Source organism: Sinocyclocheilus grahami, unplaced genomic scaffold, assembly GCF_001515645.1.
Source record: "Sinocyclocheilus grahami isolate Dianchi unplaced genomic scaffold, SAMN03320097.WGS_v1.1 scaffold1735.1, whole genome shotgun sequence".
In the NCBI taxonomy this organism is placed as follows: Eukaryota; Metazoa; Chordata; class Actinopteri; order Cypriniformes; family Cyprinidae; genus Sinocyclocheilus; species Sinocyclocheilus grahami.
This window is the reverse complement of record NW_015506914.1, coordinates 130,197-147,178: the sequence shown is the minus strand read 5'-3', so window position 1 is coordinate 147,178 and position 16,982 is coordinate 130,197. Positions and strand designations below refer to the sequence as shown.

At 35.9% G+C, this 16,982-nt stretch overlaps 2 protein-coding genes across 6 annotated transcripts in view; one reads left to right on the top strand and one right to left on the bottom strand.

The window, feature by feature from the left end:
• The window catches only part of LOC107572318 (bestrophin-1-like), a 13,127-nt gene extending 6,955 nt beyond the window's left edge, over positions 1-6,172 (bottom strand). Inside the window, exons 1-6 of the mRNA XM_016258739.1 lie at positions 6,153-6,172; positions 5,648-5,864; positions 4,357-4,451; positions 4,041-4,274; positions 1,326-1,480; positions 1,020-1,097 (exon numbers count right to left, since the gene is read on the bottom strand). Of these exons, the coding sequence (XP_016114225.1) occupies positions 1,020-1,097; positions 1,326-1,480; positions 4,041-4,274; positions 4,357-4,451; positions 5,648-5,799 (714 nt within the window). The 5' untranslated portion in view covers positions 5,800-5,864; positions 6,153-6,172. The remainder of the gene's footprint in view (positions 1-1,019; positions 1,098-1,325; positions 1,481-4,040; positions 4,275-4,356; positions 4,452-5,647; positions 5,865-6,152) is intronic.
• Positions 6,051-16,518, top strand: LOC107572321 (guanine nucleotide exchange factor for Rab-3A-like). Of its 5 annotated transcripts, XM_016258743.1 has the most exons (12): positions 6,052-6,776; positions 7,282-7,568; positions 9,984-10,197; positions 10,608-10,703; positions 10,987-11,064; positions 11,139-11,363; positions 12,891-13,019; positions 13,095-13,201; positions 14,905-14,928; positions 15,260-15,359; positions 15,452-15,518; positions 16,346-16,518. In XM_016258743.1, exons 2-12 carry the CDS (start codon positions 7,375-7,377, stop codon positions 16,429-16,431), a joined length of 1,320 nt encoding a protein of 439 aa, XP_016114229.1. In that variant the 5' UTR covers positions 6,052-6,776; positions 7,282-7,374; the 3' UTR covers positions 16,432-16,518. The 5 variants fall into 5 exon arrangements, with proteins under 5 accessions (XP_016114231.1, XP_016114229.1, XP_016114230.1 ...); XM_016258744.1 differs by lacking the exon at positions 14,905-14,928; XM_016258746.1 differs by lacking the exons at positions 15,452-15,518; positions 16,346-16,518 and having other exon boundaries at positions 14,905-14,932; positions 15,260-15,331.
• Positions 16,519-16,982: the final 464 nt, after the last annotated feature.

Below are 16,982 nucleotides of genomic sequence, written 5' to 3'. Positions count from 1 at the left end.
AGATCATCGCTACACGTTCCAACCAATCACAGATCATCATTACACATTCCAACCAATCACAGATCATCGTTACACATTCCAACACATTCCAACCAATCGGAGATCATCGCTACACATTCCAACCAATCAGAGATCATCGCTACACATTCCAACCAATCGGAGATCATCGCTACACATTCCAACCAATCAGGGATCATCGCTACACATTCATCATTACACATTCCAACCAATCACAGATCATCGCTACACGTTCCAACCAATCAGAGATCATCGCTACACGTTCCAACCAATCACAGATCATCATTACACATTCCAACCAATCACAGATCATCGTTACACATTCCAACACATTCCAACCAATCGGAGATCATCGCTACACATTCCAACCAATCAGGGATCATCGCTACACATTCATCATTACACATTCCAACCAATCACAGATCATCGTTACACATTCCAACACATTCCAACCAATCGGAGATCATCGCTACACATTCCAACCAATCAGGGATCATCGCTACACATTCATCATTACACATTCCAACCAATCACAGATCATCGTTACACATTCCAACACATTCCAACCAATCAGAGATCATCGTTACACATTCCAACCAATCAGAGATCACCGCTACACATTCCAACCAATCAGAGATCATCGCTACACATTCCAACACATTCCAACCAATCAGAGATCATCGCTACACATTCCAACAAATCAGAGATCATCGTTACACATTCCAACCAATCAGAGATCATCGCTACACATTCCAACCAATTAGAGATCATTTAGAGATCATTTCCCATTCCAACCAGAGATTAATCATATATATTCTAAATTAATCAATAGTGATTGGTCACAAATTTGGTCAATTATTCTTTTTATTTAATTTATTAAATTATTCATTTTAGACTTTGCTTGGATCTATTCAGGGAAATCTGAAATGTTATGGGCCTGGCTAGTTCCGCCTCTGTCTCTATTACTAGTACTAGTAAATAAAGAGTTTAAACCATCAAACCTGTGTGTAAACTAGAGGCAGACTGATCCAGTCATAGCCGTACAGCCTCATACACTGAGAGCGCAGTGTGTTCAACTCCTACCAGGAGAAAAACATGATTAAAAACAAACTATTGCTCACTGGGAGACTTATTGAGTTCTTGTCATCTGAATAACTTTGATTCTGATGTCACTACTGAAATTCCATAACTCCATTAATACTTAAACTACATGATTTCCGAAATAGAGAGAAAAAAGATTCTTATCAAACGGTTCAGTCAAAAAGTTTCATGAAACAGCCTCAAACTCGCTTGTAAGGTAGACGTACGTTGAGGATGGCGGTCATTGCCACATCATTATTGATGCGTCCTTCAGATCGAGCTCTCATGGCCAGACTGACAAACCACATGCAGGGAACCCAGAACTTATTATGAGGGGAGGGCAGTTCCTCTAACTGCCTCAGTTCCTCAGCCGTCATCAGACCTAGAGCACAGGAGAGTTTTCAACCCATATGACTTCCTCACTTCCATGCAACACAAAATGAAGAATGCTGACACTCCAAAAATCATCCTCAAAGTGTTCATACCACTCATCCCAGATGGCACACGCACGTCTGCAAGACGTCTGTTAAAGATCGCTTCATCTGGAAAGCATCTGCTGTGTACAAACATCTGCTAGACGTCTTTAAGATGTCAGTTTTACATGCATTCTAAATCATAAACATCTTCTAAAAGTCTATTTGACATCTGATAGGAAACGTCCTATAGACGTATCGCAGGTGAGCAAACTCTAAAAAATACGTCTTGCAGATGTAAGTGCAGACGTCAAATAGACATCTCCGTGATGTACGTATGCTATCAGGGATGTGCTTTTACAGTGTTTTTATGTCATTTTTGCAGCTTCTCAGCCCCATTCATTTTTATTGTATAGAATAAAACAGTCCAGAACATTATGCAAACACATTTTTTTGTGTTAGACACAACAAAGAAAGACTGTTTAATGCTGCTCAGAGGTGGCATGAATGCATTTACACAGCAATTGCACCTTTATACAGTACTTTAATAATAGGGGCTGAGGTGGGTTAGAGCCGGCATAATTTTATGCAACATTGCGTTTTTACACTGAATTCTGAGCAGGCACAGAGCAGCCTTAACTTGGCTGTGTAAAGATGCCTTAACTTTGCAACATCAACACTACTGAACTGACTTGAGCTGAATAAAGACGCTACTGTCTTCTGTAAAGCTGCTTTATAGCAGAATTAAATTCAGAACACTGTTATTGAACAGAATTGAGCTCATTTCACACAAGTAATTAATTAATTTTACAACATATTATCAGTGGTATTTTCCTGTTTATTAGTGTGAAGCTGCTTTGAGACAATCTATATTGTATAAAGCACTGTATAAGTAAAGGTGACTTGACATGAGGGTTGAGTAAATAATGAGAATTTACATGTTTGCTTTAACTATTTCTCAACAGCCAAAGCTCTTAGGAATCTGGCCGTAATTCCTTCCTGTTTGAGTTTAAATCTGAATGGTACCGGCACAGAACATGGCTTTAATCGCTGTTCTAGGCCAGATTACTTAGGCCGAATCAAAGCCCTGATAGCACACGTTCAGTTGAGGTCAAAAGTTTACATACCAACGAATCTGCAAAATGTTCATTATTTTACCAAAATAAGAGGGATCATACAAAAGGCATGTTATTTTTTATTCAGTACTGATCTGAATAAGATATTTCACGTGAAAGACGTTTACATAGAGTCCAAAAGAGAAAATAATAGTTGAATTTATAAAAATGACCCCATGCAAAAGTTAACATATGCTTGTTTCTTAACACTGTGTTGTTACCTGGATGATCCACAGCTGTTTGTTTTTTTGTGTGATAGTTGTTCGTGAGTCCCTTGTTTGTTCTGAACAGTTAAACTAAGCACTGTTCTTCAGAAAAATCCTCCAGCTCCTGCAGATTCTTCAGTTTTCAAGCATCTTCTGCATATTTGAACCCTTTCCAGCAGTGACTGTAGGATTTTGAGATCCATCTTTTCACACCGAGGACAATTGAGGGACTCAAACACAACTATTACAGAAGGTTCAAACGCTCACTGATGCTCCTGAAGGAAACACGATGCATTAAGAGCTGAATTGAACAGAATGAAGAATCTTATTTTGCCTAAATATCATCTTTTTTTTTTCATTTAGTATTGCCCTTCGGAAGCTACAGAAGATACTCACGTTTCCCAGAAGACAAAATAAGTTCAATTTACCCTGATCTCCAAATCAAAATGTAAAAATGTGTTTCCTTCAGGAGCATCAGTGAGCGTTTGAACCTTCTGTAATAGTTGTGTATGAGTCCCTCAGTTGTCCTCAGTGTGAAAAGATGGATCTCAAAATCATTGCTGGAAGTCACTGCTGGAAAGGGTTCAAATACACAAAAATGCTGAAAAACCAAAGAATTAGTGGGAGCTGAAGGATTTTTCTGAAGAACAGCAGGCAGTTTAACTGTTCAGGACAAACAAGGGACTCATGAACAACTATCACACACAAAAAAAACAGCTGTGGTAACAACACAGTGTTAAGAATCAAGCATATGTAAACTTTTGCATGGGGACATTTTTATAAATTCAACTATTATTTTCTCTTGTGGACTCTATGTAAACGTCTTCCATGTGAAATATCTTATTCAGATCAGTACTAAATAAAAAATAACATGCATTTTGTATGATCCCTCTTATTTTGGTAAAATAATGAACATTTTACAGATTCTGCAAGCGGTATGTAAACTTTTGACTTCAACGGAGATGTCTATTTGACGTCTGCATTTACATCTGCAAGATGTATTTTTTAGAGCGTTTGCACATCTGCAATAGCCTATGTCTATAGGACGTTTCCTATCAGATGTCAAATAGACGTTTAGAAGATGTTTATGATTTAGAATGCATGTAAAACTGAAATCTTAGAGATGTTTGTACACAGCAGATGCTTTCCAGATCAAGCGATCTTTAACAGACATCTTGCAGACGTGCGTGTGCTATCTGGGAGTTTACCTGCTTGAACGAGGTGGCTCATGGTCGGGAACCTCTTGTAGGCAGCGGTGCTGACCGAGCGGTAGATCAGGATGCCCGACAGGTTGGCGTAACGCATTAGACTCCTGCGGATGAGTCTGGCCCCTTCATCTGCGCCCCGGACGTGTCCGCTAACCAGCGCTGACAGACGGTCCGGCCACGGGATGCTCTCGTACTGACCCCACCAACGAGACACCACAAGCGTCACGTAGAAACCTGCAGGACAGTTTCATCTGTGAGAAAAGTCAAGAATTGGTTGTTTTAATCCAAAGAAAGCCCTACTGTAAGTCACATTTACCCAGTACGAACGACAAGGGAATCAGTTGCGCGTACTGATCACAGTACACGGAGAGCTTCTCGAACATCCTGCGCTGCTCTTCAGTCAGTATGCACCTGTCAATCAAAGAGCACATATTTCAATAACTGATGGTTTTATTAAATAAAACAATTAGAAGTAACACACTTTGACACTGTAGACTGAAAGAAAATGTGTATCGCGAATCCTTTTTACCTCGGTTTACCTATAGTAACCATGTTTTTTCACCTTAAGAAGACACATAGGATGAATATAGAGATGCAGTTTTCACTGCTTTAAGATTGGATAGTTTCCATATACTTGTCTAGATCAACTCTGAATAAAGAAAAGAGAGGTTTAGAGCCAGTATGTGTATGTGGAATTTAGCTAGCAGGAAACACAAATGAATTAAGTTATATTTTCCTATATTCTCTATTGAGTAATCAAACAATCCAAAGAAAACTTCTTTAAAACAGAAAGAAAAGTCACTGCTGAACCTTAAAATATCTGACCTACATTTCTCTGTGAGGGTAAATTGTGGCCATTGTATATGAATATGGTAATCATTTAGTATCCTGGTACATATTAAAGTACCATGGTATTCTTTAAAAATACCTTTTGGAGTACCATATGCATATTAGCCTTACAAAAAAGTACTGGGTCACATGGTACTTGGTACTGAAACTGTAATCCAACATACATCTGGAAATACTATGCTATTATGGTTAAATGTTAAAAAACATGGTAATACCAATAAATTCTCCGCAGTGAGTTGGAAATACCACGGTATATGGATTTGTTAATCATTTAGTACAAGAGTATATCAAAGTACCATGGTATTATCATGTATCCTGGTATATATTAAAATACCATAGTATTAATATGTTTTTATTTACCTTCTTTGAAACATCTTTTGGAGTATACATTTTAAACCTAAAAAAGTACCATGGTACAACCACTGGTACTGAAATTAATATATAATGGTATTAACATGTAACTCCAATGTAACTTAAAAAATACGATTCATGTTCCAATGATATATATACATGTTACTCCAATGTACTTCCAGAAATACTACGCTGCTACTAATACGGGAATGGTAGCACCATGGTATTCTGCGTACTATACTATGTACTTGATGGTGCTACCATGATACATATCTTAAAAACATGGCACTTTCTGAAGGTCTTTTAATACCATGATACATATCAAAGCACCATGGTATAACTATCTTATAACATCACTTTGCCATAGTGCCACAAATACTGTAAGAAAGTGAAGAATCAGTGTTCACCTGTACGTGATGCTGATTGTGCCGTACATCACAGTGAAGATCAGCAGCTCTCGATATAACAGTTTATAGATGCTTCCTTTCCATCGCAGAAGCAGGCAATAAAAAGTGCCCAGACGCGCATCTGCCACCCGCCGTGAGTATGTCACCGTCATGGCTGCCCTCTCTGGACAGGAAGACCACTCACAGCCTGTCAATCACAGTCTCTACTGACCTTTCACTGTGATTAGAGATGATAAGTATAGACAACTATACCAGGAAACACATGCATGCATGCTCAGCACTGGCTAAATCACATAGTGCATGTGCAAACAGAAATCAGATGCTATTTTGATGTTAGTTAGCATACATCAACACCTAAACTGATTGCAACAATTGAAGCAAATGTGAGATTTAAAAGAATAATTAAAAGAGAAACACAAAACATCACATCAAACGCAATTGCATTCCATTTCTTGTCTGTAGGCCTGAAACACTGTATCTATAAGAAATAAGCAACTCTACTCACAGTGTGTGATGTTTCGGGAGTCGATGGTATTTACCGGAACCGTTAAAGACGGGGAAGATTGAGTACATGAGACGCCCACACCTCCGGTCACTTGACCTGTTAATCTGTTTTCCACTAACAAAGAGGCATTGTGGAAAACTGGGGGGGTTTGTTAATCTGAGCAAATCTTTCAAAACTCACACATGCACAAACACTCATGCACATTCTTGATGAAAAGAGGCATCAAGTATTAATTGCAATTATGTAAATATTATGTAGATATACAGGAAATAAATAATCAACATTTCTTAATTATTCATGAGGAGTTTAGGCTCCTATAACAACTTGCTGATCACAGAGGCCCTCAGCAGGGTGTTTAGTACACTATGCAGGGCCCTCTAGTGGAAGAAATGCATCTCTGCGTGTGGCCCCGTTTCATTTCATTAACCCGTGCCTGACCACAAGCGCTGGAACTCCGTTCAGGGTTGGAACGAAGGTGCAAGTCACCCAATGTGAAGAGCTGCAACCGTTTAGATGCTCAAAACATGCAAATCGTATCTGTGTGTGTATTTCACGAGAACGGGGTTTTTGAAAGTGCTCTTGCATAAAGAGTCTGTGGAGAAAGAGCTGCACTAGGTCACTGGGGTAAGGCTGATTTTTCTGTGCTCTGTCTTTGCATTTGACATGGGAAGAACTCAGAGATTTAATGCATTATATGGCACATTTAAAAATGGCATTAACACTTCACCATCTCTATGTCAAAAGCAGCTAGAACATTTTATTGAACATTTTGTCGAACATTTTGTCACTTAATTAAATGCACCTTTCTGTTTATTTCCAATTTACATCTTTAAACAGATTATATCTAATTATTTAATATATCTCATTATTCTATACTTTTATGTATAATAAGGATAATGTTGTAGCCTGAGTATTTATCCTTTTTTATATTTAAATACTTTCCAGTTTTGTCTCTTTGAGAGCATGCTAGGTATATATTTAACTACATTGTTGCAAACATTAGGTTATGGTGCAATGCTTTAGTTACACTTTGATAACCTGAATTGAAACTTTAGAGGTTATTCATGCAGAAAAAAACCTACAATGCCTTAATCTCTGAACTTGAATCTAATCTCTCTATATTTACTAGGCTGGCTGTAAGAAATGCAGCTGAAGTGAATGCATTCACAGCGATTATGTGTTTAAGAGAGAGAGGTGGTGGACTGGGAAAATACTTTAAGTGATGGACACTTTTGAAGGAATCCATCGTGTGCAGCTCTCCTCCTCTCCTCCAGCACGCTCCAGGTCTGTTCCAGGGTACGAGGTGCTGGTGGCAGGGAATTCTGGGATAGCAGTATACTCATCACCTGTGTTCTTTGGCAAAGGTGATTTTACGGATCAGCATACAGCAGAGAAAGAGAGATGCCCGGTCGGGAGGTACGTCCAGATTTCACCTAAACAGAAAGTACCATTGCATTACTCTGTTTGTTTAGATGTAACTTCAACGGGTCTAATGTGATGCAACAACTGCTAAATGGTGACAGAGCAAAATTTTCCACACACTATTGTTTTTGTGAATGAATAATGAGGATTTAAACTCATCCTACTGAATGAGCAGAATTGTAGGCATGCAATATCAATGTGTGAAAATCAGTCAGAACTAGGAACTTTTAAGTAACAACATAATATAACAAACATAACATTACTTAACAAAACACAACACCTAAAATAGCATACTGTACACAACAGAACAGAATGGAACAAACATAACAAACCAAAACTGAACAAACAAATGAACAGAACAGAACAGAACAGAATGGAACCAACATAACATAACATACCAGAACTGAACAAACAGTTTAACATAACATAACAGAACAGAACAGAATAGAATAGAACCAACATAACATACTAGAACCGAACAAACCAGTTAACATAACATAACATAACAAACAATTTAACATAACATAACATAACATAACATAACATACTAGAACTGAACAAAGAAATTAATATAATATAACAAACATAACATTACTTAACAAAACACAACACCTAAAATAGCATACTGTACACAACAGAACAGAATGGAACAAACATAACATAACATACCAGAACTGAACAAACAGTTTAACATAACATAACATAACAAACAATTTAACATAACATAACATAACATAACATAACATACTAGAACTGAACAAAGAAATTAACATAACGTATAACATAACACAACATAACAGAATGGAACAAACATGACATACTAGAACGGATTTTTTTTAACATAACATAACATACAAGAATTGAATGAACAACATAACATAACAAACATAACATAACCTACTAGAACCGAACAAACCGGTTAACATAACATAACATATAACATACAAGAACTGAATGAACTACATAACATAACATAACAAAACAAAACAAAACATATAACATAACATAACATAACATAACATAACATAACATAACATAACATAACATAACATAACATAACATAACATAACATAACATAACATAACATAACATAACATAACATAACATAACATAACATAACATAACATAACATAACATAACATAACATAACATAACATAACATAACATAACATAACATAACATAACATAACATAACATAACATAACATAACATAACATAACATAACATAACATAACATAACATAACATAACATAACATAACATAACATAACATAACATAACATAACATAACATAACATAACATAACATAACATAACATAACATAACATAACATAACATAACATAACAAAACAAAACATATAACATAACATAACATAACATACAAGAACTGAAGGAACAACATAACATAAAACATAACAAACATAACATACATAACAAAACAAAACATATAACATAACATAACATAACATAACACAAAACACAACACAACACATAACATAACATAACATAACATAACATAACATAACATAACATAACATAACATAACATAACATTAAACGATATGTGCAACAAAACAGAACCATGGATGGAACATACAAAAACTGAGCAAACATTGTAATATAAAATAACATACACAACATCACAGAACTGAACAAACAAAATAGCAGAATCATAAATAACACACCGAACAGAACAGAACAGAACAGACCATTGACACTGAAGTATGTGTTTGAGGCGTATCACGTGATTCCTGGATGCCTCCCCTCGGTCATGTGACCTGTGATTGACAGCTGGACATTTTTCCTGCTCAATCTCAGAAGGAGAAGTCTGCTAAACTGTCCGACCCAAATCATCTCTCGCGGATCCGAATTCCGGGTCGTTTATCTGGATCAAGTCTCAGAGCTACAGAGCTCAGTCGGGTGCGGGAAACTCAAGCCAGATCTATTGGTGGTTTTCTTACTGTTGATCTCTGTTGATCTCGGGAAGGCGGAGCTGCAACTTTGTAACACTGTCACTTTGTTAGATTGACACGTTCTTTGTGTGGACGTCAGCGGGTCGCGGGGAGTCCTGTAGCCGGGCGCGGGGAGGGTAAGGCCGGGGAGCGCTGAGCTACACAAACCGCCCTGAAGTTCAGCCAGGGCTGATTTTGATTATAAAGACACACGAGCGTGTATGAATTCATCCACAGTTCTGTCAGACTACATAAAGGAGGGTGTGGCGCTATGTTTTCATGACTGGGTTATTCTGGGATTGTAAAAGGAATTTGTCATCAGGACAGAATCACAGTGGAATCATGATATAGACTTGAAACATTTTATTTAAATGCTATAATGTCCAATATGAATCCTGACCATATTCCTTTAGTTTTTTTTAATATCATGTGTTTTTGAGAGTTGGTGAAATCTTGCAGGTTGGTAGACCTGGAGCCAGATCCGAGGCCCACATTGGGAGGTGATGGGAGGCAGAGGGAGAAGATGCCCCCGGAGGAGGAGGAGGAGGAGGAGGAGGAGGCAGGAGCACATAGACAAGAGACGTACAACATGTCCCGTCTGCGGAGCTCCTCTCTGGAGATCAAGGAGAAGGGAACAGAATTCCTCAGAGAGCAGCTGGATGCTGCGCAAAAGGTGCCACATATTAGATTCTATTCTGAGCCCAGAACCATTTTTCAGTGTAAAAGGTTCTTGATGTTTCATCGGAGGTTCTTCAGAGCAGTGCTTCGGGTTCTTTAAAGGAATAGTTCGGCCCAAAAATGAAAATTTGCTGAGAATGTACTCACTCTCAGGAGTTTCTTTCATTATTGGATCAGATTTGTAGCATTGCGTCACTTGCTCACCAGTGGATGCTCTGCAGTGAATGGGTGCCGTCAGAGTGGGAGTCCAAACAGCTGATAAAAACATCACAATAATCCACACCACTCCAGTCCGTCAGTTAACGTCTTGTGAAAAGTTGCATTTTTTACATTTTTGGGTAAACTGTTTATGTAACAGGCACTCCCATTCAAATATGTTTTATTGACTTTTGTCTGTGTTTTCAGGAGCTGAAGTTGAGAGACGAGGAGTGTGTCAGACTGTCTCATGTCAGGAATCAGCTGGAGCAGGAACTGGAGGAACTGACGGCCAGTCTCTTTGAGGTGGGCGGGACTAATGTGACCTCATCACTGACAGCACAGCAGATCGACACTAAACGGAGAAGAATGTTGTGTGTCAGCGTAGAGAGACTGACACGTCATAAAAGAAACACATGTTCATGGATGATTTTATTACATTATATTACACTTCAGCTTAAAATTTATATGAGGGAAAGTGTGTATCTTTATTTTTCGATGAAGTTTAGCATGTCAGATCACAGGACATGTCTACTTCCCAAAAGTATTTCATATCACAAACTTGTGTGCGCTCATCTCTCATTTCTAGGAGGCCCATAAGATGGTGCGAGAGGCCAACGTGAAACAAGCGGCAGCTGAGAAGCAGCTGAAGGAGGCCCAGGGCAAGGTGCGTTCTCTCGTTCGGTCTCACTCTCTGCTCACCTCAGGCTCTTTAAGCTCTAAATCCATCTGTCTTCTCAGATTGATGTCCTGCAGGCGGAGGTCTCCGCTCTGAAGACCCTGGTGCTGACCTCGACGCCCTCCTCCCCGAACCGCCAGCTCCATCCTCAGCTGCTGTCGCCGGGCCCCAGTCGGGCCTCGTCTCGTCTCAGGGGCCACACGCGCAACAAGAGCGCCAGCGGTGCTCTACAGCTGCCAGCAGAGCCCACGCCGACAGATGTAGCGACAAACCGGGAGGATAAAGAGGTACAAACACACTCCTGAGAACTCATGGGACACTTTTAGGGACTGGTTTTGGTCTGTAGCTGCATGATGAAGGTTTGATGACTGACTTCCTGCCGTTCTTCCTCTGTTTTCCTCCTCCTCCGCACCTCCTCGTGGCTCTGTGTTTCTCTGATCTGTGCAGCTGCTGTTCTCCTCTCTCTGATACTGTGTGTCTGATTCCTGGTCAGCTGCTCGGTGTGACCTGTGTGTCAACCCTGCTGGCAGGGGCTTCCTGTTGCCAGGTAACTGCTTGGCAGGTCTCCATGGCAACAGGTTACAAAGAGTTCCGAAATAGAACTTTATTTTGCTTTCTTGCTGTGAAAACAACAAAACCGCTTAATCCAGCGAAAGGTGGTTTGCTGGTCTGTCCTGGTTTAAGGTGGTTTTGCTGGTCTGTCCTGGTTTAAGGTGGTTTTGCTGGTCTGACCAGTTGACAAGCGGCCTGTAAAATCATAACTAGACCGCTCTGATCAGCGCAGCATTGTTATCGTTAACTAAAAGTAATACAAGTCGTTTTTGTTCATTGAAATAAAGCTGAAATAAAATATTAGATTGAATAAAATTTTTTATTAAAATTAATAAAATATGATAATAAATATAAAAAATTAAGAAAATATAAAAGTATATAAAAATATAAATAAATATTAAAAATAAATTGTTATATATTAGGTATATTTTTAGAGATATGAATAATAGAAAACAAATTAAAAGAATAATAATATTCATATATATTAATAAATATCAAAATAATAAAAATCTAATAATTATGAAAAAATTCAAAATATTTCTAAATACGGAAAAACAATTAAATATTTTATAAGTATTAACGTGTTAATAAATTGATGATATTAATAAAATATATGAATAAATATAAAAAATTATGAAAATATATACAATTATATAAAAGCATATAAAAATTTTTTTTTTAGATATTAGATATATTTGTAGAGATATTAATAATACAAAACATTAAAATAATAATATTAATATAATATATTAATAAATATCCAAATCTAAAAATAAAAAAATTCTAAATGTTACTAAATACTACAAATAATGAAATAGTCTTAGATATAATAATAAATACTAAAACTATATTAATATATTGATAATATCAATAATATATGTTAATAAATACAAAACAAAATAAACATTAATTGTGACTACATAAATCAACAAATAAATAAATATTATAAATAAAATAAATAAATAATAATTTATTTATTTTAAAATGTATATATAATAATTACATGAATACATTAATTATTATAAAATATTTTATAATTTATAACATTATTAAAAACATGAATAAATACTATAAATATATATAGAAATAATACTAAAATAGCACCAGAGTGGTGCCCAGGTTAGACCAGCAAACCACCGTGGCTAGTTTGACCTTTTTTCAGCTGAGAAACAAAACAAGATCAACACAAACGACTTCTGAAAGTAGCATTAATTAATCGAGTGGCTAAGCAGGATAAACTAAACGCTCTCTCTTTTATCTAGCTGGACTCGGTGTTGTTTGCCGAGTTCCTCTCGTGGAAGGAGACACCCAGTCTGGACCGTTCTTTAGCGCTCATCAGCAGGGTGTACAGAGAAGATATCGGGCCCTGTCTTTCATTCACCTGCTCTGAGGTGTGTGAGCTCTGCTGTCGTCCTCGGGTCAGCTGTGTGTCCTCGCTCTGACTTTCTCTTCTGCTTTTCCTGCAGTTGTCTCAGTCCGTCCAGTGCGCAGTGGAGAATAACTCTCTCACCATCGAGCCCGTCGCCATGTCGTCTCTGCACACGGTCAAAGCCATCCAATGCGGAGGCCCCAAGTGAGTCTTCTCTGAATACACAAAACACATCAGCCACTTTCTTTCATGCTTTTGGTCAAGCAGACAAATCATGCATGTGTCAGAATCAGTTTGCAAATAATAACTCATTTACTTCTTCAAATAATGTGCATGGCGTATCTTTATTTATATAATGACAAATCCAATAAAAAACTCACACAGAAAAAGTTATGCGAGTTTTGTTGCATTCCTTTTCAAATTTGTCAGAATGCTCTTTATGATGCACTTTGCATTTTTAGAAAGGTAACTTAACTAAATTAACTAGCTATAAATTAACTACACTCTTAAAAATAAAGCTGCTCAAAAGGTTCTTCAAGCGATGCCATAGAAGAACCATTTTTGGTTCCACAAAGAAGCATTCAGTCAAAGGTTCTTTAAAGAAGCATCTCTTTCTTACCTTTTTATAATCTGAAGAACCTTCTTTCTCCTTTTGTGAAACAGAAAGGTTCTTCAGGTGTTAAAGGTTCTTTATGGAACCATTTAGACGAAAAGGTTCTTCTGTGGCATCGTGAAGCACCTTTATTTTTAAGAGTATATATACATATATATATATATATATATATAATATACACACACATTAAGATGTCCGCATCAAAATTAATTTACAAAAGTATTTTAAAGTATTTTATTACATTGAATGTAAGTAAAGTGTCTACTTTTAAGGTTTCAAATAAGTTTTTGGAGGATAAAATAAAATCGTCATTCAGTGTAACACAATATTTATGTAAAAATTCAAACAACATGCTCATTCTGACGTGTACATGTTAAGATATATAAAAGAATAAGGGAGCATATTAAATTTGATTGTGTTTTAAATGAGTAAACAAATTCTTACTGATAAATGGGCAAAACCTAGGATAGTGGCACGTTTTAAAAATGTAAAATTACAACTAATTAGTATTTGGGGTCAAAGCAATTAGTCTTTTAATATGTCATAAATTGATTTTTGTGGTAAATATGCCTGAATGCTCATTCTGATGTGTACATGTTAAGATATATAAAAGAATAAGGGAGCATATTAAATTTGATTGTGTTTTAAATGAGTAAACAAATTCTTACTGATAAATGGGCAAAACCTAGGATAGTGGCACGTTTTAAAAATGTAAAATTACAACTAATTAGTATTTGGGGTCAAAGCAATTAGTCTTTTAATATGTCATAAATTGATTTTTGTGGTAAATATGCCTGACGAGACTGTTACACTGAATGATATTTTAGTGGGTGTCTTCTGTAAATCAGGGGAAAATGTATGATATTTATTTTTTGCTCAGAAAAACAAAAACAAAATTGCAATTAAATTAAACAGAAAACTTTTTAAAAATTTAAGACAACAGTTTAAAGCAGTATTATACTTATTGTTTTTATGCTTAAACCCTTTTTCGTCTTTGACCCACACATACATATATATATAATTTATTTAAAATTAAAATAAATAATTTTAAATACTTTTCAGTAATTTTTAAAATAATTTAATAAATGACGTAATTTTATTTAATACCTTCATAGCAGCCACACCAACAGCTCTTACACTGCTTCTTCACCTGGCTTCTGCTTTGATTCGTCATGTAGCATGTGGGACTCACTTTAATTCTGCCTGCACTGATGCACATGAATCAGACCGACCGCACTTTAATCACGCTTTAATCACGCTTTAATCACTGTTTGATCTGGGGTTGTTTTCACAGCGGTTGCCGGACACCCATAGAAACGTAAGTGAGTTCAAATACAATACATTTTAAATAATTTTTACAATATTTTTTATAATTTATTTTTGTGAAAACCCCTCGTCTTGCAATGTGCATCTCACTTAGTGTAATTTATTATTAATATTTATTTTACATTATATATTTAATGTACATGTTTCAGTGTTAGAAATGTTTGTTGAAAGTAATTAGTTTCACACAGGTGAAGAACAGGTTTTCGGTGTTTTGTTCTTTGCTGGGCGTGTTGTTCTGTCCTGCTTGTATCTTATTGGCTGTTTAGAGTGTTCAGTAGTTTGATTGACAGCTCATTGACCAGTGTTCTCTTTTGATTGAACAGTAAATGTGCATTGAGCGGCATGTCCCGCCCCTGCCGACATCGCATCAAACTGGGAGATAAAGAGAATTACTACTATGTATCTCCATCTAGCAGAGCACGAGTACGTGTCTATGCTGTATCTCTCCCTCTCATTCTTCAGAACCCGCTTTTAAGAAGCAGTTCTCTTTAATAAACAGCGTCCTCTCCTCACAGATCACAGCCGTGTGTAATTTCTTCACTTACATCAGGTACATCCAGCAGGGCCTCGTCAGACAGGACGGTGAGCTGATCAGCTGTCTACTAGTCTCCTAGAATTCACTTGGGCAATTTTATGGATGATTGTTTAGGTGTTCACAAAATCAATATTTAGGATTAGAAAATCTGAAAAGAAACCAACTCATTTATTAATTCAATCATATATATTTAAATATGATATAAAATTATATGTGACTGAAAAAAAAAATATTGATTTAAATATTATGAATTTATTAATATTAATGTATATTTTATATGTATTTTATTTGCATGTAATTTAAATATATAAGAATAAAAAACTATTTTCTCTATATATTAATTATTAAATATTAAAATATTATAAAATATGAATATATATATATATAGGAGTAATTAACATATTTTTAATTGATAATTCAATTAATTAACTTGTATGTATATATATATAGTAATAAATATATATTAAATTAATAATTAAATTAAAAATATATTTATTACTTTATAGAAATACATTTAAATATAAAATACAATTAAATTAAATTAATTAAAAATATATTTATTACTTTATATATAGATATACATTTAAATATAAAATACAATTAAATTAATTAAATTAAAAATATATTAATTACTCACACACACACACACACACACACATAAATATATATATATAGTAATAAACATATTTTTTAATTAATTAAATTGTATTTTATATTAAAATTTATATCTATATATAAAGTAATAAATATATTTTTAATAAATTTAATTAAATTGTATTTTATATTTAAATGTATATCTATATAATATAAAGTTTCAAGTTATTGCAATCCAGTATGTCAGAAGAAAATAACGGTAATTGTCCTGTGGTTGCAGTTCAGCAGATGTTTTGGGAAGTGATGCGTCTGCGGAGAGAGATGAGTGTGGCCAAACTGGGATATTTCCCGACGGAGGAGAGCTAGAGGACCAGCCTACAAACACAAATACAGCACGGTCATCTCAACTTTCCCTCAAACACTCCCATGCTGGAGTTTAATAGCTCCATATTCATGCATGTGTTGAGGGAAGCACTACAGAGGAATTCCCAGAACACTAGCACTCCCCGAGCTAACGGATAACAGCCGTACAGTTTGACTCTCCACAGGCCTTGTGCTGTGTTTGCTTTGGGAAAGACTGAGTGCAGCAAATGTGCCACTTTGTTAACACTGAGGTAAATGTTTACAAGACATTCATATTTCAAGAAGTCAACAACAGGACGTTTTTTCCATTTACCGGTAAAAAAATCTCCAACACGTGGAGGCTTATTTAGACTTTTTTTAAAAGTTTTTTTCTCATTGCGAGCTTACATCTCACGGTTCACTTTTTCTCTCTCAGAATTCAAATTTTTTTTTTTTTTTGGAATTCCCCTCAGAATTCTGAATTTACATCTTGAAAATCTGATTTTTATGTTGTTGGTTTTGGAATTCTGATTTACATCTGACTTTCTCTCAGAATAAAATGTATCTGTTTTTGC

What these genes read in the sequence shown, in the direction of transcription:
- LOC107572321 (XM_016258743.1), top strand. Translation starts at nt 7,375, where the DNA reads ATGGACACTTTTGAAGGAATCCATCGTGTGCAGCTCTCCTCCTCTCCT. An exon ending in TGACGGCCAGTCTCTTTGAG is followed by an intron (nt 10,704 to 10,986) that starts GTGGGCGGGACT and finishes TCTCATTTCTAG; the next exon opens with GAGGCCCATAAGATGGTGCG. An exon ending in TGAAGGAGGCCCAGGGCAAG is followed by an intron (nt 11,065 to 11,138) that starts GTGCGTTCTCTC and finishes CTGTCTTCTCAG; the next exon opens with ATTGATGTCCTGCAGGCGGA.